The sequence below is a fragment of the Phocoena phocoena genome, chromosome 9 (genome assembly GCF_963924675.1).
Source record: "Phocoena phocoena chromosome 9, mPhoPho1.1, whole genome shotgun sequence".
NCBI lineage: Eukaryota > Metazoa > Chordata > Mammalia > Artiodactyla > Phocoenidae > Phocoena > Phocoena phocoena.
The window spans coordinates 47,496,578-47,524,052 of record NC_089227.1 but is presented as its reverse complement, the minus strand read 5'-3'; the positions used below and the strand labels follow the sequence as shown (position 1 = coordinate 47,524,052).

At 38.1% G+C, this 27,475-nt stretch overlaps 1 protein-coding gene across 2 annotated transcripts; it reads right to left on the bottom strand.

The window, feature by feature from the left end:
• Nucleotides 1-1,653: 1,653 nt before the first annotated feature.
• Nucleotides 1,654-27,475, bottom strand: PON2 (paraoxonase 2). 2 transcript variants are annotated; one of them, XM_065883958.1, is made up of 9 exons: nucleotides 27,315-27,475; nucleotides 19,318-19,388; nucleotides 12,438-12,493; nucleotides 8,642-8,807; nucleotides 7,979-8,105; nucleotides 6,350-6,550; nucleotides 3,696-3,777; nucleotides 2,845-2,973; nucleotides 1,654-2,272 (listed from the first exon to the last, which is right to left on the bottom strand). In XM_065883958.1, exons 1-9 carry the CDS (start codon nucleotides 27,386-27,388, stop codon nucleotides 2,114-2,116), a joined length of 1,065 nt encoding a protein of 354 aa, XP_065740030.1. In that variant the 5' UTR covers nucleotides 27,389-27,475; the 3' UTR covers nucleotides 1,654-2,113. The 2 variants fall into 2 exon arrangements, with proteins under 2 accessions (XP_065740030.1, XP_065740031.1); XM_065883959.1 differs by having other exon boundaries at nucleotides 2,114-2,272; nucleotides 7,979-8,069; nucleotides 27,315-27,388.

The window sequence follows — 27,475 nt, the reverse complement described above, 5'->3', positions numbered from 1 at the left end:
CCACCTGAGACCTAAATCCACCTAGTGGTGGCCTATCCCAATTGCAGTTTCAGCCCTTTCGAATGATTTGACCTCTTAGTGTATGATCCCAGTAAGATCACCATAAATAGGTGCACAATATACTTATGAATCCCTCATGGCCCATAGAGGCCAAAAACCAGAGTTTATTTTTTTTAACTTTTTTTAAATTCTAAGATAAATAATACATGTGCCTATTAAATTTTATTTACTTTTGTCCAAATAAAATTTTTTTTTTTTTTGTGGTACGCGGGCCTCTCACTGTTGTGGCCTCTCCCGTTGCGGAGCACAGGCTCCGGACGCGCAGGCCCAGCGGCCATGGCTCACGGGCCCAGCCACTACGCGGCATGCGGGATCCTCCCGGACCGGGGCACGAACCCGTGTCCCCTGCATCGGCAGGCGGACTCTCAACCACTGCGCCACCAGGGAAGCCCCAAATAAAATTTATAATAAATACAATGGAAAAAAGTCCATCTTATGCCTACTGTATTCCGGTACTTTTCGTGAATGTAGCTTTTTAGATAGGCATTGCTTATAGTCTAAAATCTAAAACATATGCTTCTTGGTTTTGGATCCCTAATGAATAATATTTAATATTGCTTTATTCACCTGTGACTTAATGTTTTCTCCATGAATAATGCAAACAGAGAAAATGATTATTTTAGCATGAAATACGTCCAATATACATTAGTATCAGACTATTTAAAAATGTAAATAAGAACATAGGCCAAATGGACAGGGGCCAAGATTAAGAATACTTATGCAATTTACATTTAAGTCTTTACATGATCCATCGAAAAGCAGAACTCAAGTTGATAACTATAAAAACAGAAGAAACTATATGTTAGGAAGAAGAGTAAATAACGAGATCCTCATTAGTTCCATGGCAGAAGCATCATGCAGCGGATAATGGTACAGCCTCTGACATCAGAAATAGATTGAGAGCCACCCCTTACCAGGTGTGACCTGGAACATCTGTGAAATGTTAACAGTGATATAATATCAATACATACTCCCTCAGGCTGTAATTAGGATTAAATGAGATAATGAATGTACCACTTTTAATGCATTGTCTTTCACTTTATAAGTAACTGACAAATATTTTGATTATAATGATGCTAAAGATGGGGGAGAGTATGAAAAGTGAAGTGCTTTGATAAGTTACAATGGAAAGAGACATGTGAAAGTCTCTCTTCAGGGTTTAAGATGAATTTACAGGAGGTACAGTGAGTGGAAAGAACGCTTCTCCATGAGGCAGACCCTGATCCTGACATTGCTGGGATTAACCATGTGGGCCTGGATAGTTGACTTCATCTCACCTGATGAAGTTCACGGCTGTGTTCAATAAGGAGGTGGCATGATTGACCTTCCAGCTCCAACCTGTTATCTCCTCTTTGTATGCAAGTTGGGCTCCCATTAAGAAATAGAGCTGATGGAATACTCCATATTAATTGAGAATTCCAGTTGCCATATTTAGTTACTCTTTGTTTTATTTTATTCAAATAGTTTAGTTTTTCAGCTGAGAAAAATTAGTATTGCCATGCCTGCACATCCCAAGGTAACCCCACAAAGAAGTGGCTACTTTCTCATTCCCCCACTGAGGATATGCCTTGAGAATTAAGCACAGACAAAACATGGATTTTAGTTAGTCTTTAATATAACTCCAACTCTTTAATAGTAAACAAAGATGTAAGTACAAAACATCAAAACATGTTACCTATCAGTAGTTCTGAGTCACAGTGGTCACACTGGTGGAGCTGAGGTCACTTACATTTTAAGGAAATATAATCTACCCTGTTTCAGTGGAATTCATGCTCTGGCAGTTGGAAAGCAGGCTTATTTTATGCAAAGTGTATTCACTTTACTGAAAGCAGCTCTCTTCTCTCACCTTTACTTGGCAATTTTAAAAACTGTTCACTTTCCTTTTGTGTTAAAAGTGCTATGTGAACTGAAGGGGGGCTTTCATTACTGAAATAAATTTACTATACATGTCATACATTTCTGGGTCAACGTTGCTGGTTAAACTCCCCCAGAATTAGCAATTCATAGAAAATTGTTAAGAGAAGATAGCATGCCTGCATAGCAAAAGGACCATTTAGAGTTGACAATACAGGGCTCTATGGTATAAAGTGCCTATAAGCAGCTTCCTATCATACACCGAGGCCACAGAACTTCCCTGGAGAACAGACCCGTTGTTGGCGTAAACTGTTGTCACTGTAGGCTTCTCAGATAGAATATTCTGGATGCGGAGAACCTATTCAGGAGATACAAACGATTAATATAGAACCACCATCCACCCAGTCACTCAGTCACCAATAACCTTCCACAAAGACCCAATGATTAAGAGGACATGCTGTTGAAAATAGCAGTTGCCAATTTTTTTAATGTTTCAATTACTTTGTTAAACCTTCAAAGAAAGTACTTTCTTAAACCATCTAGTTATTGCATGCCAACACAGGATTGAGTGTTATTATAGTAACTGAGCATTAACAGAAATACTTGCACACGAACGTGCCTACTTTCTCACTGCTTTAGCACGAACAAAAGTAATGACATGTGGAGAGCTGACAATAAGCCAGGTATTTAAAAAATTGCCAGTATACCACACAAGGAGGGCACGTGTCTTTATAAAAAGGTCTTTTGACTAGTTTCCACCATAATTTAATACATCAAAAGACTACCTTTCTAAAAGTATTTGAACAATGTGAAATTCTGCCAATTATTGGCTTAAAGCAATTACAAAACCAACCACCACATAAGTTTATGGTATTATTAGTTTAAAAGGACTTGAATAATTAAGGTTGAAAAACTAAAAAATATAAACACCTCTGATGAGGGAGGATTGTTCGGGTCATAAACGAAGAGCTTCTGGCCATTAGGATGACAGCCTACCAAGATGTCCCCCGAGGAAGGATCAATAGATAAATTATCCACCAGTGTATCCAACTTGAGTACCTTCCAAATGAAAAAATGTCAATATCTAAATGCCATGAGAAATTTGATTAAATAATTTAGGGCTAAACTTTCTTGCCCCTATGCATATGGGGAACTTTCACCCATCTCCTGCTTCCACCCTTTAACACCAATATTGCTTAAAATAAATTTAATACACTGGTTTAGAGTCACTTTTCATTTCTCCTAAAATTAAGAAAGCTGGGGCAATAATCAATCTCTCTAAAAAATGAATTCCTTTCCCCTTAAAAGATGCACAGTGATCAGTTAGCTCAAGGAATTCATTCAAAGCAAAATAGGAAATTCTTAATCAATCTAAAATATGTGTTGTCAAGCAGGAAGAAAATAATAATGGTGTGGAACCCAATTTCTACCTTCATTTATTATTGAAAGAACTGACAACTTGTATAAATCTTCATTTCAGAATTCATCTATTAGTCTTTTCAATTGTGAAAATTCTTATTGGAATTCATCAGGTGCCGTCAGTACTTCATGGAATGGGCTCTAAATCTGATGCAAATATCCCTCCCAAAACACTGCTGCTTGTAATCAGTCAGTTCTTGTGATTGTGGGGAAACAAGAGACTTGGCCAGTTACCGAGAGGAAGCAGTGAAAAACCCAGAATAGCAACACTGGCTATTCTGTTCTAAGTGAGGAATTGTTATAGTATAACTATGTAATTTCAAGATTAATGTCTACTTTAGATATAGAAAGAAATATTTTACCTTGAATTGAGTTAAATTCATATTAGGGTGTTTTTCCAAAACGTGAATTTCATGAGCCAATATATCAGCAACATAGATGTACCTTTGCAGGAAGGATATATTGGTTAGAGCCCCAGGCTAATATAAAGCTTCATTAATACAGTATGACGAATAAGTCTTAATAACCTGCCAAGAAGTTAATCAATGATGGGCTCTCAAGGAATGCTTGATAAAGGTCAATTTTTATTTAAAAAGTAAGCTTTCAAAATCAATTCAGTGTTACTACAACAATCATGGAACTGTTAAATTATTTTTCAAAAAGTTTGTAAGGAAAAATAATATAGGACATCATTTAAAATATAAAGTCTGTGATATTTGCCACTGAAAGGACAGTAAAACAAATATTTGGTTTCAAAAAAAAAGCTTTCACATTCTACAATATAATTTGATATTTCAAGGGATCATTTACATGTAGAAACATATGGTATAAAACAACACATTTTATTAGAATATTAATACTTAATATTTAATAAATATTTATTAACATATCGAGAAATGTAAGAGTTAGAAATAAGTATCTATTCAGAACAATCTGTCTGTATCTAAGGAGGGTGAATTAATGGACTGCTTCACGGTAATTTTTCTCATTGAATTGCCTGTTCCATGGCAACTGTTCTATTGAGCAATTATAGTGTGTAAAGCCACGAACTCAGCATTGTGACAGATATAAACATGAAGAAGACACAGCCTTTTCTCCTGAAAAGTTTGTAGTGTGTTGGGGGTGATCAGATGGTTTAGACATATAAAACAAATAATACAGCATGATTGGTACCATAAGACATATTTCAGGTCTAGAAACTGAAGAAATCTCTAACTCCTAAAAAAACAGAAGGGCTTACAAAGGAAGGGGGCATCTGCAGTGGACATGGAAAGAGAGACTGGATTTGAGGATATGAGGACAAAGCACCTTTTAGGCAAAAGAAAACATGTGAACAAAGGCACAGGGGCAAGAATAAGAGAGGCAGTTTTGCAAAATAATGAGTTCTTGTCTAAAGCATAGTAAGTGTGGAAACAGTAGAAGAGGGAGGTTGGAACTAGCTTATTAAAGAAAGTCCAACCCATTCGCCTGCCTTGATTTGATAAGCAACTGGGGTCCACTGAATTTCTGGAATAACAGAATGGCATGATAACAAATGGTCAGTTCAACAATGACTAACCATGTGCTTTGTGATTGGCTGTGCTCAGTATGAGGATACAAAGATGAAGCAGACTGAGGTCCCTCTTTTGGAGATCTTGAAAGGGCAGGGGAATATAAAAGACAAAGTTGGCAACAGTGCGAAAAATGGAAGTGGACTGAAAACAAGTGGGAAGAAAGTGTAATACTCCAGCCAGAGAGGGTGAGAACCTGAACCAAGCAGGTGTCAATGGGAAGTAAGAGGGGGTGAGGGTCAGGGACGGAAGCACAGATAGAACCAGTGTGACCTGCTCAATGGCTGAATAGGAATGGTGAGAGAGATGGAGTTAAAGCTGGATGCCCTCTTGTTATTATTTTTAGCTTGGGTGACTGGAAAGTTTGACTGTCATAACTGAAAGATGAGAGTTGAGGAGAAAAACAGATTTGGTGGGAGAGGTTGGATTGGGTCAGTTATAGACAATTTAAATTAAATGATTCTCTATTCATTTTTCTGTAATCAACAAGAAAGAAGAAATTGTCATGAAAATAGACATTTAGTTGTCACAGAATGCCAGATTTATTTCATGTTATATTTGTAGTAGTTTAAATTGTTCAGTGTGCTAAGGTAGTAAAAGGGAAAGTTAATAAAGAGTTTTTCCTCTAGGTTACAGTTGGACATATAAAAATAGTGAGATAATTTGGGGGGGCAATTTGGCAGTATCTATTAAAGTTAACATTTAAAAGGAGCACCCTCTAAGTGAGTAGTTCTATTTTGAGGGGTTTGTTCTACAGAAACACTTGCACAAATGTGCAAAGAGGAGGCGCTCATAGCCCCACATTTAGCCAGTGCCCAGTGGGCATCTGAACCTAGGTCTATATGACTCCAAAATCTGAAGATTTAACCACTATGCTGTATGTAATTCTCCCTTGGGGGGTTTTTCCTTAAAAATATTTGGATAAGTTTCAGTGGTAAATGAGAAATAAAAAATGGTTTTTATACAGAAAAAAAAAACCCTACATATCCATTTATAGAGAATTGGTTAAATTAGTTTACAATCATCCTGAAAATGGAATAATATGCAGCCAATAAAACAATGATATATTTATTTAAAAGGAAAACACCTACCTAATACTTTAATATGTATATATAAATATGAACCCATTTTATAAAAATTTACATTTATAAAATTAAACTCTACAAGGATATATACCAAATTTATATACTGTATATAAATATATATTTATATATTACATGTAAATATATAGTACATATATGTATATATTTTATATAAAACATCTATTTAATAATATATTACATATATGTATTCTATATTGTAGTATTATAGTAATATTTGTAAATATTATATATAGTATATTTATCATAGACCAAAAATATCAAGTAAGCTATTTCTACATTGAAAAAAAAAAAAAAGCAAAGTAAAGAATTTGGCCCAGCACCATGACTGAGAAGAAATGAAAATACTTCTATAAGAGACCATACTTTTTATCAGGTGAAATATTGATCCCATTTGCTGAATCAAATCCTTCCGCTACCACTTTAACTTCATCTGGACTGTAGTAAACGACATTTGTCCAGTGTAAGTTCAAATATGTTTCCAAATACTTTAAGAAAGGATCAGAGAAATAGTGGTCATTGGTAGCATAGAAATGTGCTGGTCCAACAGCTATGATATCATTCACACTGGAAGAGAAAAATAACATGTGAGAGAATATAAAAAGCCAGTTGGTCTCAGTATTAAAGATTAAGTCTCCAGAAGGTTTACATAATATGTGCTTTAAATTTTTGGTGAGGTTTCCCAGGAAAAACTCAGCTAAAATCACATGGCTATAGTCATATGTAATCTACTATAATATCATTTGCTGGGGAACAATTTTTTATGGTACCAGGTAATTTGAAGACAGGTCATTTAGTAATTATGGCAGGTTATTATAAAAGGAAAAAGAACTTGGTGCCAACAGAGTGTGTTTTTTGACAGCAAGAAATGTAGGGTTTAATAACAATACGAAAAGACAGAGCTGTCCAAGGGAGAGAGCTCGGTGGAGCCTCATTGGCTGGTGAGCTGATTGGGCTGTCAATAACATTTACGTAGCTTCCATATTCTCAGTTGCTGGATTTTCCTGAGTTCCTTTGCTTAGTTATTAGTCAAACTAAGGTTGACTGTTCAATTTCTACCTGACTCACAAAGCCGACCTGCTAAGAACGAACAGGCGCTCAATAAACACGGAGAGAAGAATGATGAAATTGCCATAGTGAAATGCTTCAGGTGAGAGATTTATATGCTAAAAACAATTACATTTTTAAAACCAATTAGGTAAGGGTGTTATTAAATTTAAATTCCAATTACCCTATGCAAAAATGTCTGAAAGAGTAGCTTTCTCCTTTGTTAAAGGAAAAACGGAGCTACAGGGAAGGTGGGTCCCCTCTCTGAAACAGCACCCTAACGCAAAGGCTGCCTGGATGGTACTTATGCTCCTGTTTATTATGAATTGAATTTTTGGAAGAATGGTTGGCAGTTACACACTTAAGTCCTAGATAGGGAAGTAACAGAAATTAAAAATATTCATCAAGTTCAAACTTAAAAGATGCAGCTGAGCCGGGGCGGGGCACATAATTCTTTTTTAGTCACATTATCAACCAGCTCTATGTTCTTGAAATAGCAGTGACCCACTTCCAATTCTGCAGGACCATTGGCCCACAGCTACCTTGTGAAAACAGTTCTTGTCAGTCCCATACTAAGCATACAAACTCCATATAAAGCAGACTACGCTTCCTTGGCAGGACAGGTGTTATTACTATTTGGATGATGAGTCATCTGAAATGGGAGGTGACAGAAGGAAAAATGGTGAGGTTTGTCTTCTACTCTCAAGATGTCCCTGAAGAGCAAATCCTCGGTAGTCCAGCATTTCCTTATTTCTCAAGGGAGCCCACACAGAACACTGATATCGACTTTCCCTGCTCTGCAAGGAAACTATGTATACACACATACACATATAAATACATGTATTTGTTTATGTGTATTTCAGCTCTTACAAAAGGTGAAAGGACCATCATAGGGAATATTTGAAAATGCTACAGATAAATCAGAGAATGAACAAAAGGACTAAATACCTTGGAAGAAGCTCATGTTTGATTGTTTTTAGATGCAAAAGAGAATTTTCTTCCTCCTCAAATTTAAAAATTTCTACTGTATTCTTGAATTCTGGGTGGTTTACAACAAAGAGATAAACTGTGTTATCTAAAGAATTGAAAGAACAGAGTTAATTTACAAGACATAACCATAGGACCTCTGGGCAGACACTGACATTTAAATACCACGAGCAAGGAAAGGTTGAATGTATAAGCTGTTAGACGACCTAACAGATCATTCTTCTTTCCCGTCTTTCCCATCACTGTCTGTCTGGTGTTATTTCTGCTCATTGGTCCCCTGACCTTTAAGAAAGAGTGTTTCCCACTCCATATACAGAATTCATGAATAATCTGTTAATAGTTTAATTCACAAATATAGCTCTTTTTCAATGTAATGATAATAGATATTTGAAAAGGTTATGAAATCTAAACATTCTTTCAGGTGTTAACTGTTAGAAATTTCTAAATGTAGTATAACTTACTGCCAGCTGAAGAGGCAAATAATGGACTTATTTGTATGAAGAATACAGAAGTAATTCATGAGTTAATTGTTCTCTTACTACAGATATGATCCAAATCTATTTTCCACAGTCATTTGCAAGCCATTGTAAGTTTTTTTAATGTTGGTAGCTCATCAGCTCTTACCACTGTCTATGAAAGTGCTGATACCATGTGGATTAAATGAAGCCAAATTAAATCCACGGCTGATTCTTAATTCCAGTGCCCTTGGGTTTTCTTCTTTTAGATCCATCATTAGTATTCCTCCAGGCTTATCTGGTGCAAAACTGTGGAGGCCTGGACATTTTAGACCCTTTTTAAAACAGAGGAAAAAGTTAAATATAAAGGCTTAAGTATTTTTATAGACTAAAGTGGCAACTATAAATAAATGATAGAGACTTTGGCTAAAGGTGGTGGCATAAACCTGCAAACACAAAGAGAGCAGAGAGGAAACAATATAAAAAAATAATAATTGGAAGCTGGGAGGCTAAAAGCTGAACAATAACTGATATTTCTGAGTTGAGGCAGAAGACTAAGGGTTTAGTCTCTTCAGAGGGTAACCAGAAGGTTGGTGGACTGGGAGATAACGCAGAGTTGAGGGCGGGGATAAGCCACTATCTGACACACATTCATTCTCTCCCCATTGTAACATGAGGTGGGACTTTGTCTCATTTGTTCACTGCTAGACCCCAAGGCCTGGATCAGTGCTTGGCGTGTAGTCAGTCTGTCCTTTTCCTACTGATTCCAAATGTTGCTTTTATCATGTACTAGATCCCTGTTTACATATTGGTCTGTTTGGACTCATGTCTAAATCCTGTGATAATATGCCACTTTTTAATTACTATAGCTTTACTTATAAGATACAATATGTATATATATATGGCAAGTCCTCACATCCCACACCACATTGCTTTACCTTTCCAAAATAGTCTTAAATATTTCTGCTCATTTATTTTTCTGTATAAATTTCGGAAATTAAGTTGCTGTTCAAATGGAACCTTATTATTACTGGTAGTAGTAGTAGTATTACATTTTCTATTTGTTTTTTCCTAGTGCATGGGAAAGCCATTGAATTTTATATGTTCATTTTGAATACAACCCTATCACTCAACTCTCCTATTAGGTCTAAGAGTATGTTAGGTGAATCTCTTAGACTGTTTAAAAAACAGGTAATCACACTATCTGAAAATAATGTCAGTTTTGTCTTTTTTTCTACCTCAAATTTCTTTTTCTTGTTTTCTTGGGTTATTAAGAACTCTAGTAGATTACTGATGGTTACAGTATTTTAGGGTATTTTCTTCCTTTTCTAAACATTAATGAGAAGGCAGTTAATGCTGCACCACTAAGAATGGTATTTGCTGTAGGTTTCTGGAAGGTTTCCTTCTACTTCTAGTTTTTTTGGAGCTTTTAATCAGGAATGAGAGTTGAATTTCATTTAATGCTTTTTCAGCCCTCACTAAAATAATCGAGGTCTTTTCTCTTTTAAATCTTTCAAGTCATACTTTATGCAAATTTAAAAGAGTACCCAAAAAATCTCACTTTATGCACAAATTGTATTTAATAGAAATTTTCTCCAATTAAAAAATATCTATCAAAATTACACAACTTCAAGGCCCAACAAGTAGAATAAACTGCAATTATGCTATTGCTACATGGCAGTGCCAATTCAGTGGTTAATAATCTCTATTGTTTATTAATGTCCCATAAATGATAGGGTTTCAATGCTCAGGAAGCTCTACCAGGGATGTAATAACTCTCCAGAGTTATTGTAATACTCCCTATCATTTTAACCTCTTTTTCAAATTTTATTTTATTTCCACCTGTGGTAAAATATACATAACAGAGAATTTACCATTTTCACTATTTAAGTGTACAGTTCAGTAGTGTTAAGTACATTCACACTGTCATTTAAATCTTTTTTCTATTCTATGTCATCTAATTCCTCATTAAGTGTGATGTTAGTTTTGAGATGCCCCTCAAGCCTGTAACTGTGGAATAGGATGGGCTAATTGGCTACAATGCTTGGAAGAATAAACAAATGCTATGATGTAGGAGTTATTCATTTAGAAAGGAGTGCATTCTGGGAAATATTAGAGACAATGCTGAGTAAATTAAAAAAAAAATCAGTAAAATGAGATTGTTTCTAAATTTGAAAAAAAGAAAAGAAAAGTCATATAACCAAGGAAGGATAAGAGAAAAACAAGCAGAAGAAATTCTGTTGACTTGGCTACAAGATCACTGTGACTATATTAAGCCTCTCAGCTAAAATGGCTGTAGATGTATTGTGCTTGGAGACCTCACCCCTCCTAAATCAGATTTATTCCTGTGGGGAGAAAATCTTGAAATAGGTGACTTCTGGATTACGCAAATCTCTGAAAACAGCTTCTTTGCAAAAAAAAAAAAAGCAACAACTGCCTTCTACTCTACTCTGGATATTTGCATTTTAGTTATGAATAATGTTGACTAGGAGTCTCAGTGTTTTTTCCTAAGAATATAAGATATGTGTGCAAGCATGTGCTTCTACACAAACTCAGAGTCCTCCTAGAAATGTCATTTTACTCATTGTGTGTAGGTAATTAACTAAGACTTTTTTTTTTTTTTTTTTGCTTTACGCGGACCTCTCACTGCTGTGGCCTCTCCCGCTGCGGAGCACAGGCTCCGGACGCGCAGGCTCAGCGGCCATTGCTCACGGGCCCAGATGCTCTGCGGCATGTGGGATCCTCCCGGACCGGGGCACGAACCCGTGTCCCCTGCATCGGCAGGCGGACTCTCAACCACTGTGCCACCAGGGAAGCCCCTTAACTAAAACTTTTAAAGCCATAGTTTTAATATTGGGCTGGCCAAAAAGTTCGTTCGGGTTTTCCCGTAAGATGAGATAAAAACTCGAACAAACTTTTTGGCCAATCCATATAAATATCAATGTTTCTGCTAAAGTCTACAGTATTTCTTTTCTCCCTCTGTGGTAAATAACCAGCCACTCACAGCCTTTCATATAAAAACCATCAGGAACCTGAAGAGTGTTCTAACCCTCATTCTCATCTCAGCTGAGTTCTCTCACCTTTCTCATAAGTCTGACAACTATTTTATTAGTGTTGTGACTCTCTTCTGAAGCATCTCCAAGTTATTCACATCTTTCCTGAGTCTCAGTGCCTGAAAATAATGGCTGCTGAGAGGGAACAGAATAACTACAGGCTGCCTTCAAAGTTGGATACTTCTTTCTCAAGAAAAACTGAATCCATGAAGATGCCAAGGTCCCTCACCTTGGCCCATGCCAGGGAGGAGAGAGAGGTGGTCAGAACTTCCTCCTTGGCCCACATATACAATTTTCTAATTAGAATGCATATTGGTGTAGCCTAGCATCACTCAGGCCAATCAATTTTAAAGTCTTTGTAATGTATGCCTGAAAAGGTTGTTATTTTTCAGCTTATAAAAATTAAGGCAAAAGTGAAGGGTATAAATAAGCTCAGTCAATGACATTCCACTTACGTTAGGCTATTTGGGGAAAAAGAAAGAAAGCAAAAGCACTGGCCTTTGTCTAGGAAAGTTGGTATATTGTTTGAAAATAAATAATAACATCAAGAATACTAGTTTCAAATTGAATATCTAATGGAGAGGTAGACGCTGTATTTAAAATAGCATAATGTAGTATCAAATATCCACAATAATGCCCCAAATATCCTTTTTAATAACAAACTTTTAGAACACAGATTGCATTGGAATATTTTAGTGCAAGCCAGTGTGAACATAAAGAGCAATAAATCAATTGGCAAAGACTTTTTCATCCCTACATTCAGAGGAGCTGGAGGAAAATTTCCAAGATCCTGTTTGACCTGTCTTTTTTTTTTTTGAAACTGAGGAACTTTAAAAACAAGTTACTGCTCTGAAGGCCTCATCAAACTCCCTTGTACCTCCTCCACTGAGACTGGGGAAGGAAGATACTTACCACGCTAAAGAAAGCCAGACCATTGGGAAGTATGTCAATATCTTCAGAGCCGGCTTCTGTTAAGTTCAAGAAATAGATAAATGTCATGTTCGAATTCTGTGACTTGTTAGGTAGAGCGTTGTTTACTTTATCAGTATCTGTATCTTTCGGAATGGTTCTGATTTTTTCTTCCAAGGAACCACTCTCTTTAATAAACGTCAGTCTAAATCCTTTCCTGCAGTGAACTTCTGACTTTAAATGTTAGAGATTTTATGTCTACTCAAATCAAAGTCAAGTAATCACCACATTTCCAGCTATAATACCGAAAAAGTTGACATCTGTACACTCTTATGATAAACATCCAGATGTCTGTACAAAAGTAATTGACATCAGGGGAATATTACTTTCAGAATGAAGGGCTCATCTTCATTTAACCATGCAAATATTCTTGTCCCTTTCTCGGCTCACTCAATCGGAAGCAAACACAGACTTTCTCTCATTAACAGAGATAAAACACCTGGGATTATATAGTCCCTCTTTAAAAAACAATGCCTGCTTGTTCTCATAAGCAAAGAAAGCTTTCTGTTTAATCTTTAAATTTAGGCTTTAAATTACAGGAAAAAAACTAGCAAAAGAAGATTAATGGAAAATACCATGCACCTAAGCCAGGTGAAACTCCTAACAGTGTCTCTGAAACAGGCTACAATTACTATTGATTGTTTATCGATTGTCTGCAGTACACTCCACACAGCACAGCAAATAATTAGACATAAGACCTTGCCAGTGGTCTCACTGTGTAAATTCCACAGACAGATAATAGACCCAAACACAAGAAAAGAGGAATAAAAATGGCTTAGATTAAGCCAAATCATGACACATGCTCTGAGTCCACAAAATCCAACCTTCCACTTTAAGCCCTCTCCAAAGGATTTCTCCACGATTATTTCTAGGTTGTCAAAAACAAACAGCATCTATCCAGCTATATGGACTTTGATTCCTGAGTTTGCATTTGGCTGGCCGCCTCCAGTGTTGCTGGCTCCATCATAGTGGAGAAAAGCAAAAAAAAAAAAAAAAAAAAAAAGCCCAAAACTTCACTTCATAAAGATGACCCATATGCTTGCTTCTCAGAAAGAAGAGAGATAAAAGTTTAAGTATTGTATGCTTGAGTTCTTAACCTGAGGTCTGTGGATCCCTAAGTAACCACACATGGGTTTCAAAGAGTTTATGAACCCTCTGAAATTCTATACAATGCAAAATGTCTTGTGTATGTACAGATAAGACATTTTCTGTGAAAAAGGTTGTTGGCTTTCAGCAGATTCAAAAAAAGGGTCTGTGATACCTCCCAAAAGTTAAAAACCTCTAGATTCTAGTGCCATAGTGTTTCTTAACTGATAAAGAGCAAGGACCAAGGAACGCTTCACCATGTATACATACACAAACACACGAACACACACACACACCTGTACACAGAATTCTAGTCTAAGTTCTGCTTTCTAGATCCATTGAGTAGCTCAGTTAATTAAAATTTGTTGTTCCTGAAAAATCATTTAAGACAATTTAACTTCAACGTGCGCACGCTTACACACATAGACAAAGAAAAGATATGTAGAAAAAAATAACAATTTTTTTTGGGTGGTGGGATTATGAGTGATTTTCATTTTCTTCTTTATACTTTTCTTTGTTTTAAAAATTTCTACAAATAATCATATTCTTTTAATAAGCAAGAAAAGAACAATGTTTTTTAAAAGATATATTCATGTCAACCACATTGCTGCTTCTTTCTGTTTAATTCCGTTGCCTAATTCCAAGGAAAAAAGTCATCTGTAGCTTTCTTTAGAATATTTTCCAGATCTACTCCCCGATCTTTATTTCTATAGCCGTTATAACAGTAGGCTTTTATCATCTCATAACACCTAATTTTTTCTCCTCTAATTCAATAATAGAAATAGTAGTAGTGTGAGTAGTAACAGTAATAACTACTAACATATATTGTTTACCAAGAACCAGGCTCCTTATAAGTACTTTACATATGTTAATTCATATAATTTTTGTAACTCTAAGAAGCAATATTATTATCTCTAATTTTAGACTAGAGACTATGGAGCCGTTGAAAGGTTAAGTAAATTGTTCAAGGTCACAAACTGGGAAGCTGGGATTCAAGTCTTTTGTTCTGACTTAAAAATGCATAGAAAAAATACAACCTAGCATTTAATGAAATTTCTCTGTCAGAACCATCCCCTGATTCCTCTCTGAAGATACTTTACTTTGTAAATCCAACTGTGGTCAATTACATATGTTGGCTTTTCCCCAAAATGTTTGCTTCCATGCCTTTCACCAAGATCTTCATCAATTCATATCCTGTACTTTTCTTTCAAACACTCTTTCTCTGGAAAGTCTTCTAACTTAGCATATCTGATTTTGATCCCTTCTTATTCCTTTAGCAATTATCTATCTGTGTCAGAGATGGCCAACTGCTCCCCAGTATCCATACTCCCCTTCTTTTTTTTCAGCTACAGGTACACGGCAACATAGCTACAGACATTTTCTACCCCTTCTTGCTGATAGAGGTGGCCATTTATCTGAGTTCAGGTTAATGGGACATGAGAGTACAAGGTAAACTACTTGCAACTACTGGGTAAAATAAAATAAAAATATCCATGTAAATTTTCTTTCTACCCCTTCCTGCTGGGAAGTGGCAACAACTGGAGCTCTAGTCTTGTACCAAGATGGAAACAATATGTTGAAGATAGCTGTGTTGCTTCATCAGCCTTTGTTCCAGAATGACCACATGGAGTAGAATCATCTAATCACCCTAGGTCATTTGCTTATCTTTGGACTGTCACATAAAAGAGAACCAATTTCTCTCTTCTCTAAGTTACTTATTGTAACTTTATAACAGCAAATCAGCCGTTGCCATACCCAACAGAGTATCCAAAATGTAATGTAGCCTATTATTTTCCACGTTTTTGGTTCATTAATCAGATGTGTGTATTAATCACTCTGGGAGAGAATACTATATTGGGAAAAAAATTGCAAAAGTTATTTAACCTCTCTGAGCCTTAGGTCCTTATCTGCTATAAAAAGAAAAAATATGTCTATATCTCACATAGTGGGTTTTTCTGTTTTCCTTTTCATAGGTAGATTGTAAAGTACTTGACAACAAGGGCTATAAACTTTAATGCTTTTTAAAAAAAAACCTCTCAAGCAGCAGTTATTATAAAGATCTTGGCTGCCAAGTGTATAAAATCATTTATTAACTCAAGAGAAATAATCCATTCAAAATTTTGTTTTAGTCCAGGACTCTGAATGCCAGCATTTTCAAAGACATTTTAAAATGTTTTAAACTTTTAAGCCTCAAATAGAGTTAAATAGCTCTTTAATTATAATTTTTATTATTTAGATGTTGATATTATACCAAATGTTAGTTTCTGTCTGTTAGATACATTGGAAAGGAATACAAAAAAATGGAATAAATAGTGAGCTTACTTTCTGACCCCCTGAAGGCACATATCCTGTATGATATGTGGTAGTGATTATTACTTATTAAAACAGAAAGACATGAGATGATATGATATTTATAAAGCACCTAAGAATTGCAAAGAGTTCATTTCTAGTCATGGTGAATGCAGCCTTATTTTATGTGTGTGTGTGTGTGTGTGTGTGTGTGTGTGTGTATGTCTTGATGGGGACTCGGGGGACAGGGGATGTACCTGTCCCCTTACCTCTTGGAGGGATTAGCTGGCCTCAACTGCATGGCTGCTACTGCTTCCAAAGTGGAAACTAAAAAAGAGAACCCCTCTACTCCTGCTGCCTACCAAGAGACACTGCTTTTGCCTATGGGAAAGTATGCCCTGTTATTCCTTTGTAGTCAAAGACCACTGAATAAGCAACTGTTGTTAAAAACATATAACCACAAGCTATTATTAACCATTATGCATCACTGACATAGCATTCAACGAATGTTCATATAGTGTATGCTAACCACAGAGCAAAAGCAAAGAAGGGGGAGAGAAAAAGCACAGTTCTAATGAGATCTAAAAATGTATCCCAAATGTGCTTCTAATCACTCATCGTCTTCGCTCTGTTGCCTTTTGAAGTGCCTCAGAGGCATTAAACACTTCACAAGAGGGGCCATAGGTGACATATTTCCTCATTCTTCCCAATTCCAGACAGCAGCTCACACACATCACAACATAAAGGTCACAAACACAGACAGATGCCTGTTCAGAATACAAATGTTGTTGGACTTGTTTTTCTCTGAGGTGCCCTCCATTCCAGTGAGTTGTAGCAGCAATACACTTGGCAGTTTGTCCAGTAATGTGTCTGGCTGTGCCCTATTGTCTACTCTGAGACTTGAATTCGCAGAAGGTGGACTTCACAGGGCCAAGGGCTGTTTAATAATTTGACATTTATTAACTCAGTAGCAAAAGTAACCTCCGAGATCACTGACTCAGCCTCCCAACCTGTACAACATCCGTCCCAGACGCCATCTGGCTTCTGCTTAGTGACCAGTTCCAAGGGGGCTCTTCGTGATTGCAGCCAGAAGGCAGGATGCAGTTGCTGGGTTTTTTTGGGACTCCAGACAACCTTAATTCTAGGACGCTCTGCATTATCCAGCACAGACCTTTCCAATCTGGACAATCTGGTATTTGACACTGAGTTTGTATCCTCCTGCTAAGTGTTTGGGCAATAAACAAAGAGGGGAAACCCCAGGAGAAAGAAGTCAAGGAGTCTTGTGAAGGGAGACAGGACTGGGAAAAAGTACAGAAGTAGCAATGGGAAAAGGGGACAAGAGCACAGAGGAAACAGATGTGTACAGGAGGCGCCGTGCGCAGAAAGAAGCTCTGAAGTAGAAAAGGCTTCTCTGAAAACAAATAGTTTCCATGAAATGGAAGCCTTCTTTGTGTGATCCAGAAAAGGCTCACTACTTTGTTTTTGATAAAAGAGCATTATGAATCCTGTCTGGAGTGAATGTGGTTATAAACATGGGGTACTGAGTTTATTAGCGTTGCCAATGTGAGAGCAATTTAGCAAAGACTATCAAAACTTTAAACATATGTGCTAACTGAACAATAATCCCGCTATTAAAGATTTATCCTTCAGATAAACAAATGCAAGAGCTATATGTACAATGAAGTTCACTGACTTGCTTGTAGTTGCAAAAAACTATACCCACTCAAATGTGCATTAAGGAACTGGGTAAATAATCATGGTACGTGCAAATATTAAAAAGAATGAGGTAGATCTACATGTGCTGATGAGGAAATCTGTTCACACTGTGTTCAGAATAAAGCAAGTTACAGAATATAACCTTATACTAAGATGCCATTTGTGAAAACAGTAGATATAAATGTATATGCATATATTTGTTTGTATTTGCACTGGAAATACCAGAAAGGATAAAACAGAAACTCTATCTTTGAGGTTATTTTTGTGGGAGGTAGAGATTTTTATTTTTTTATTTATTTATATTTTATTGAAGTATAGTTGACAATGTTGTGTTAGTTTCAGGTGTACAGCATAGTGATTCAGTTATATATGTGTTCTTTTCCAGATTCTTTTCCATTATAAGTTATTAGAAAATATTGACTATAGTTCCCTGTGCTATACAGTAGGACCTTGTTGTTTATTTTTTAAAAATTTATTTTAACTAATTAATTTATTTTTGGCTGTATTGGGTCTTCATTGCTGCGCACGGGCTTTCTCTTGATGTGGTGAGTGGGGGCTACTCTTCATTGTGGTGTGCAGGCTTCTCATTGTCATGGCTTCTCTTATTGCAGAGCACAGGCTCTAGATGTGCGGGCTTCAGTAGTTGTGGCTTGCAGGCTCAACTGTTGTGACGCATGGGCTTAGTTGTTCCGCGGCATGTGGGATCTTCCTGGACCAGGGCTCTAACCCGTGTACCCTGCATTGGCAGGCGTATTCTTAACCACTGCGCCACCAGGGAAGCCCCTATCTATTTTATATATAGTAGTGTATATATGTTAATCCCAAACTCCTAATTTATCCCTCCCTCCCTTTCCCCTTTGGTAACCATAAGTTTGTTTTCTATATCTGTGGGTCTATTTCTGTTTTGTACATAAGTTCACTTGTATAATTTTTTTAGATTCCACATATAAGTGATATCATATGATATTTGTCTTTCTCTGTCTGGCTTACTTCACTTAGTATGATAATCTCTAGGTCCATCTATGTTGCTGTAAATGGCATTATTTCATTCTTTTTCATGGCTCAGTATTATTTGTGGTGGGTGGAGATTATGTTGGGAGATTTTTTTGTGTGTGTGTGGTACGCGGGCCTCTCACTGTTATAGCCTCTCCCGTTGCGGAGCACAGGCTCTGGACATGCAGGCTCAGCGGCCATGGCTCACGGGCCCAGCCGCTCCACGGCATGTGGGATCTTCCCGGACTGGGGCACGAACCTGTGTCCCCTGCATCGGCAGGCGGACTCTCAACCACTGCGCCACCAGGGAAGCCCTGTTGGGAGATTTTTATTTTCTGTTTTATAACTTCTCTTCCTTCTGACTTACCTTCACCAGCTGACTCCTGGGCTAATGGTACACAGAATTCAGTGGCCACACATAATCCAGACTTGACAAAAATACAGACTTGACAAAATACAGAACACAGATGACAAAACGAATTCAGCAAAGTCACTAAGCAAGCAAGAAGTCTAAAACATAGGATTGTACAAATAATTAATAAATCACAGTGAGAGTAAGAGAGAAGAAGAAATACAGGGTGCATGAGATCAAAAGAGATTGACTGAAAAGGTTTTTGCTGATTTAATGTGACTTTTCCTCTGATAAACAGTAATTATGTGCCAAAATACTGTTAATGAGTTTTCTAGTGTTGTGGGCCAAGGAATGTAAGCTGTGTAACAAGCATTTTCTCAGACTTACCAATTCCTTTAATCAGGTGGCAGTTTGGAAGGTCTACAGATTCTACTTCTCGGGAGGCTTTAAGTCGATTCCTGTTAAAAAAAAAATCTATCTGTTTACATATTCCCTGCTTTGTAGCAGAAAGGGTTTAAAGAGGCTTACAGCAATACATAAAACACAGCATAAATCTAAAGCAGATAAAAGAGAAGACAGAAAACAAGGGTAGGAACATAAAATAGCACCAGAAATGAAGTTAAAATAAAAATGCATATCACAAAGTTCTATATGTGAACATGGGTCGTAAAAGGAAGCCAATAATTCAACAAATACAACTTGGAATGCAAGTTCCTATACAAACGTAAACACGGCACCAGGTCCCATTTCTCACAGCTCTTGTGTTGTGGGAAGAGCTTCAGATGTAGAACCAGAAGCCCTGTCTTCCTTCTGAGGACCCAGAGGGGCTATAAAATGCCCAGACCCTCTGCAAAATGACACAGTGACTGAAAGCAGGCCGAGAGAAAATGGCATTGTTCAGAGCCTGGCTCACAGAAGACACCTCATAAATAGTTATTAAGAAACAAGTGGAGAAAGTCCCATCCCCATGACTGTTTATTGGGGTGAGAAGGTTGGAGAGCACCAACTACTGTAGCCAAACTACTTGCTGTTGTAATTTCATAAAAACAGAAGTGAAGGAATAAAGAGAAAATGTTGAATTCTAATAAAGCATCTTCCCTCCTCCTTCCCACCCTGGAGTACAGGGCCACCAAGCAGGGTGGGCAAACAGATCTGGGCTCTATTGTTTGAAGGCTTTCCCTCCTCTCACTGGCTCACCTTCTCTTTCTGTTCTCCACATCCACAAAGATTGACAAGAATGCCTGCAGAGTAGCTTACATGTTTCAAAGTGGTTCACAGGTACCACACGTTTAAGAGACATGACAATTTGCCAGTTGTCTCTCTCCTATTCATATCCTTGCCAGCTTTGGACTTTTAGACACGGAAATTGGGGAAGGCTACTGGTTTCTTGGCGAGATGGAAGAAGCCGAGGCCTGGACAACCCAGAATTACCAACAGGTGGTGGCAACTATATATTTTGGCGATTCATATATATATATATATCCATATATATATATATGAAAGTTTCCAATTAAACTTTTAATCAGTATGTATTTGGAATCATATAACTCAAATACTGTTAAACTTCTTGAAACAACATAGCAATAAAGCAATAAAATAAAAATAAATGAATAAAATAAAGATATAGGGCTTCCCTGGTGGCGTAGTGGTTGAGAGTCCGCCTGCCGATGCAGGGAACACGGGTTTGTGCCCCAGTCTGGGAAGATCCCACGTGCCACGGAGCGGCTGGGCCCGTGAGCCATGGCCGCTGAGCCTGCGCGTCCGGAGCCTGTGCTCCGCCATGGGAGAGGCCACAACAGTGAGAGGCCCGCGTACCGAAAAAAAAAAAAAAAGATATAAAATATATTAATGTAATAGAAAAAATAAAGCAAATAACATATAAAAAATTTAAATAAAGCAGTAAAAAAAAAAATACAAAAAAATCTCAAGTCTGCGAGTCCCAGCAGTGATTTAAAGGCGAGAACAAGTACACTTAGCCTAACATAAGTTGTAGCAGTAATACTAGTGAGGAGGATGCTGCTGATAATCATGGGTGGTAAAAGGAAATAAATACTAAGAAGGGAGAACATGTATTGAGCCTACCACTGTTCTATGTGATTTACCTGAATGAATTCATTTAATTCTTAAAACAACCCGAAGAAGTAGGTACCATTATCCCTATTTTAGAGATGAGGAAAATGACTTCCCTGAAGTTCAGCACCCAGCCAGGAAGTTCCACCCAGAGGCTCTAATCTGCTGTTGTATTTTTCTCAGAAAGGGGAGAAGAGACCATGTTTCTGTCATAACAGCAAGACTGCATGACCTTCGGCAGGTCAATTAATCTCTGCAGGCCTTAGTCTTCTTTATGTATAAAAATAAGGATGAGACTAAATGACCTCCAAGGTTTATTGACATTGTGTGATTCCAGAAACAGATGTAAATTTAAGTCATTAGGTCATAGCTGAAGTTTCATCAAGTTTCTGTATCATGTGCTGGTTTGGGTGTCAATTTTATACAACTTACTTTTATGCCCATTTGACTAAACAAAGATGGGGTAATGTTGATTACCATCTAACCTTCTCAAAAAATTCTATGGATAAAATAAAATTCATATGTGTTTGGACACTTTGGTGTGGGGTATTTTTCAGAGTCAACTTAGGTTTGCATCAATGACTGATGATTATACTTTGTTAACAGGGCGATCTTCATCAGCTAGTTTAGTTGTACAATATCATCTCTAGATATGCAGACTGCCCGCTATTAAAACTGAAGAGTAACACAAGGACTGTTACTAGTTAATCAAGTCATTTTTTCTTGTGTTTCCTTTATGATTAAAGAGAGAGGATTTTGCTTCCATCCTTTGTGGCCCATCAAGACTTTCAGTAGAAAACTGCTAGGCTTTTTGCCTGGCAGAACTATCAGTTCCCTACTCATTAGTGGACTTCTGTACTCCAGAGTGTGAGATCCTATTAGCTAACAAACCTAAAGCCATTCACACCCCTTTCTTCCTTGCTCTTTCTCACTGCAGAAGCAGGCAAGCCAAATATTTGCTTCCAGCCCCCTTTGTACTTTAGGGGTAATCATATGACCCAGCCTTTTGGGAAAGATAAATTTATTACTGGTAGAAAAGGCAGACATAGGAAGAGAGCTAACTGGCAACACTCCTCCATTCTTCACGATTTGACCATATATGTGGTACTTGGGACTACAGCAATCATTCAGCATCCTTAACACAAGTATGAGGACACAAAGCCAACAGCGGAGGATCAAAGAACAAAAACATCAGAACCTAATTTCTTGATGTGATCACTGACTCAGTGGACAAGCTCTAGGATGAATGACTCACAGAGTTTGTATCAAGTGAGAAAAGCAAGCTTCAATACGTATAAGCTACCATTAATTTGATGTATGCTACTTGCAGCTGAAAGCACTCCTAAATGATAACAGATTTAAGAAGTTTGGAGAATATACAAATGAAAGCTATACAAACTCTTTGGACTAGCAGATCAATAAGCCTACATATATTAATGCCAAAAACAGATAAATAAATAAGAGATACAAACACAAATAAGTCATATTTTTGCAGCAGCCTATTTGCTCCCTAACACTTTATGTCCACAGCATGCTTATGAACGTACTAGATCAGAGATGGTGTGGCAGTTGCCACTCTGTTGTCATGCAGACATTGCTAATCAATTACAGCACTCTTTCTCTTTAACTCAGCTCCAGCTTAGACACAATGTTCCAGGCCACCACTACTAGTCTATTAAAATGGACACTCTAGATGAAAGCTATTTGCTTTCTTTGTTCTAGGTTCCTTTTGTTTTTCTCACTTTCCTTTTCCTTTTCATTAGAACTTGGTTATTTTCCTTTTAGTTACGAGTATATGATAGGTATAATACAGGAAAGAATGCATACTGCCTTCCTTCAACTGAGCCAGTAATCATTCCTCCAATGACCCCCATCAGAAACATGTACATCATGATTCTTAATCTGGGGTCCAGTGACCCTCAAAGAGTCCATGGGTAAAATTCAGGGGTTTCTGAATTCTGATGGGGGGAGAAAACACATCTTTAGTTAAACCTCTGACTGAAACTGAGTATTTCTTTTGATGATGAGTGTAGGCAACAAAGCCCTGAGCTTTCTACTAGCAGTACCTGTGACTCTGTCACTAACAGAAATTACATTGTTTCATCACATTTTAGTTGTAGAGATCTCAAAATACCATTTATACTCATCTCTGCTTCACAGTATCTACTGTTAGGTATTCAACTACTTCTAGATCTACTTAAGGCTTTAATAAAGAAGGCCATGTTATTATATCCTACATTAGATCTTTTAAATAGTTTGGCAATAGAATTTAAGTATTTAAATTAGTATTAACTTAGATAGTATTTCAGTTTGGTTTGTAATCCTATGTATTTTATTTTATGCATTTAGAAACATGATGCTTGCTGAGAAGAAGTCAAAGCTTCACCAAGCTACCAAAGGGATCTATGGCACAAAAAAATCTAAGAACCCCTGCTCCAACATCATTGTCATCATAGGTAACTTTATTGAGCACTTACTACATGTCTGACATTGTTCTAGCACTTTACAAGAATGAACTCATTTATTTTTTACAGCCCCTATATGGAGCATATAGTACTATTATCCCCATCCTACAGATTAAGACACTGAGGCACAGAAAGGTGAAATAAAAGCCAAGGTCTCATGTAAATAGTGGAGAATTCAGGCGACCTGGCTACAAAGCATGAACCCTTAACCAACAGTCATTACCATGAAATGAATCTCTATTTCCTTCACTCAGGAAAAGGCATTACCCATCCAAAGTGGAATGGGTCACGGGCGGTTACTGATTATCTTGCCTCATCATGTGGTAGCAGTAAGGATGCACCAGTTTGGTGTGCCAATATGCTTTGAGCAAACTGGGAACACAGTGTTACTACCAGGTTTGTTCCATATCTCAGTGCCTTTGAACTTACAAACCACTGATGGGGCTTTATCTTTTACGTACAGACTTATATTCAGACAAACTGGGGCTTTATCTTTCACAAACAGACTTGTAAAACCCCTTGAAATTCACCCCTTGGTCCCCTGTAATGCTCTTACTTAATTAGGAATTTGTGCTTAGGCTTGTAAAGCTGGGGAAAGTTTGCTCCAATGGCAGAGAAGAGAGGAGGCCATGGTGGAGCTGGGACAAACTGTATTTGGAAACAGAAGACCTGGCTTAGAGCACAGGTTTGGCACTAACTTCTGAACTAACTAGGCAGCCTCTCCAAGCCTCAGTTAATATTATGTATAATATAGGAAGGAAGACATATATGAAAACTGGAAGAAGCAGGAAGGTAAAAGGGCTTTCTTTCCAAATTTCAGTAAATGTAAGTTTTAGTTTAATATAATGAACTGCTGACAGTTTCAATACAAAGACCAGCACACAGTAGTCACACAATAAATAAGGAGGATGGTGGCTGAAAACAAGTCTGCCCCTTCAGAAGTGTTCAAAAGCTAACTGGATAGCTAGCTTCTTGGTGGAGCTGTCATAAAAGGTGTCAAGCAACAAGCAAAAGTTCAGATGCTTGTATTTGGAGTTCCTGCTCAGGCATAGGTCTCTGATATACTCAAGTCTCATGATTCATTCAAGGGTGTGTGCTTTGCAACAGGGAGCACTTGCCTGGGGACATGTTTGTATTCCTACTTTTTCCTTTATTGCTCCTCGAGGGAGGAGTGGAAAAGTTGGGTATGACATGCCATCCTCCCCTGGGAACCTTAGCCAGTTATAGTTCAGAAGGAAAGAGACAACCTTGATTCCATTTATCCATGCAGGACATACTTATACTAAAAATCATTCACTGTTTATCTGAAATCCAAGTTGAAATTTAAGTGGGCACCCTGGGGGAGAGAAATAACCTGAGTGCCAAAGTGCCATCTCTAAAAATAGAATAATGAAATAGAAGGCAGCAGATGAGAGGAAAAAAACAAACCAAAAACCTGTTTTTGAAGAGCCTTTCTTTATGTGGAGGTGGGAACATGCTGCTTTTCAAACTACTCTAAGGGTCTGAAAGGAGAAATATTATGCACTTAAGCACTCCACCGAACTTTGTAAGTAGCAGGCACTTGATGTTCTGCACTCATAGGGTTGCCAGATAAAATGCAAGATGCCCAGTTAAATTTGAATTTCAGATAAATAACGAATACTATTTTAGTCTAATTATATCCCAAATATTGCATGGGATAGGCATATACTAAAAAATGATTTGTTGTTTATCTGACATACAAATTTAACTGGGTGTCCATTTTTATTTGCTAGATCTAGCCACCCATCATTCACCCCAACATTCTCACATCAGCCACTATAAGGCTTCAACTGTCCAATGAGGTTACAACCCTATGAAGTCACTGCTCAGTAAAGTTTATTATAGTCAAGTCTTTGTAAAGAAAAGATACATTCAAATTTAAATCATCTAGCAGGTGCGTTCTATGTAAATTAAATACGCTTTATTTACTTTTTCTTAGGTTTGCATCTACATTTATCATTTAAAGGGATTTAAATTTAAAACCTTAAGATTAGTAAGAAGAAAAAATTGACTAATTGAGAAAACTTCAACTTGTGGAAACACTGGTGGTTTGAAGTTTAGGGATAATTTAATGAGCTTGAGAACTTTAGTGGTCCTGCCTTTGAAACCAAGAGCTGGACAGATCATACAAAATCACCCAACTCAATAACGTTCTGCAGAGCAGGATGGTCATTTATATAATGTGAAAATTAAGCTCAACATGTCCATTTCTTACAAGTAAATGTTCCTCCTCCAACTCTGGTGCTTCCTGTTGCATAGACACTGTTCCTCCTCCTGGCATCCCTTTATGAGCAGATGAAGCTGCAGCTAAGACAGCAGAGCTGGAAACTGTAGTATCACCTTGGCCTTACCCCTCATCCCTGGGGTTCCAGAGTTTGGGCCAAACTACTGCAAGACTTTAACTAGTTTCCCCAGGTCTATTTGCTCTCTATTCTGGTACTTGTCAACTCTATCTGCATGTTAGAATTCTCAGGAGAATTTTTTTAAATAAAAAATACTCATGCTTGGGCCCCACCCAGAGCAACAGAATTGGAACTGCTGGGGGTACAGCCCAGACAGCAGGCGTCCAGTAGATCCCTACGGCTCAGCCAGGACTGAGAACCACTGCTCTACTCCAATCCAGCCTCCCAGGTCATCTCTACACAGCCCAACCGGTTATGCTTTAGATGGTTTAAACAGGTTCCTGTTTTAAAAAATAAAACACATACAACAAACATTGCTAGTTTCCCTTGGCCTATCTATGCAGGCCCCAATTTTTCAACGTAGGTCTAACCATCTCAAAACCCTCCTCCTACTGTTCTCATCCCTTAACTTTATGCTCCACTCAAATCTAAACTTCCCCCGCCATTCCCTTTCTTCACGCTGCACTCTCCATCTGGGACTGCCTCCTTCATCCCCACTTGTGTTTCACCCATCCCTCAAGGCTAGTGTCAGATGTCTCTTCCTCCTGAACTCCACCTTCAGGCGTTGTAACTTCTCCTCCTTAAACCAACAGGGGTTGGTTTGTACCTGTCCTGAACATCCTAATTTATCTATTTGATTTATTTCTCTCCTTCCCTTTAATAGGGTAAACTCCTTAAAGGTAAGGACGGTGCCTTACTCTATTACAGGAGGCTAAGAGTGCATAGCGTACAGAGAAGGTGCTCAACATTTCTGGAATTCTTTCGCATGAGGCTTAACATAATTTGAGTTGATAATTTAGAGACTATGACGTCTGATCACCCACGTTTTTTCCTTATAACTAAAACATGAGATAGACTAGGCGTGTCCTGTTTGGCATTCTGGCTTCGGTGTTCCCAGACGAAGAGATAAATAAGGAAGTGATGTAAGAACAATAGCTGAATATCTCAAGTATCTTTGATCAACCATGCCAAGATTAGAGAGCAGAGGAAGAGTTTCTCAAACTCTGAAGGGAAGAGACGGAAAACAACTTTATTAAAGACGGAGGCTGGTTCGGGCAACAAAGGGAAGCAGCACCAATGACCTGAAATAAATCTTTATAATTAAAGTTTCAGTGAATGAGTAATAGTTTTGTTTTCAAGTTAAAGCACTAGGCTCGCCCCTGGGTAAATCGCAAAGGACTCGCTTGTCAACTTAGGTAAGAAAGACCTGGGTGCGCAGCAAAAGCTTACAAACTCGCTATGAAGTCTCGCGATTCAGCCCAAACTGTGCCGGGTTTTGGTGGCGGCTGGGGGTTGGGGTGGAGGAGCTCTGCCGGCCGAGGAGCAGAGCGATGCAGAGGTCCTACGTGGCCGCCGGCTCCGGGGTCCCCGCTCGCGCGCAGCCCGTGCCACCCTGAGCCTGGGGACCCGAGAGGCCCCCACCTACCTGAGCGCCAGGAGCCTCTCGCCCAGGAGCGCCAGCGCTATCCCCAGCAAGCTCAGAGCCAGCAACCGTCCCATGGCGCGGAAGCCGCGCCGCCTAGTTCGGCCGGGCCCGGGAGCACTGTGGGCGGTGCCCGCGGTCCGGCTCTTGCGCGCGGGCCGCGC

Coding starts and splice junctions, on each gene's coding strand:
- PON2 (XM_065883958.1), bottom strand. CDS start 27,388: ATGGGACGGTTGCTGGCTCTGAGCTTGCTGGGGATAGCGCTGGCGCTC. Junction 12,494..19,317: donor CCACCTGATTAAAGGAATTG/GTAAGTCTGAGA, acceptor TGAACTTAACAG/AAGCCGGCTCTGAAGATATT. Junction 6,551..7,978: donor AAACATGAGCTTCTTCCAAG/GTATTTAGTCCT, acceptor TTTCTCTTCCAG/TGTGAATGATATCATAGCTG.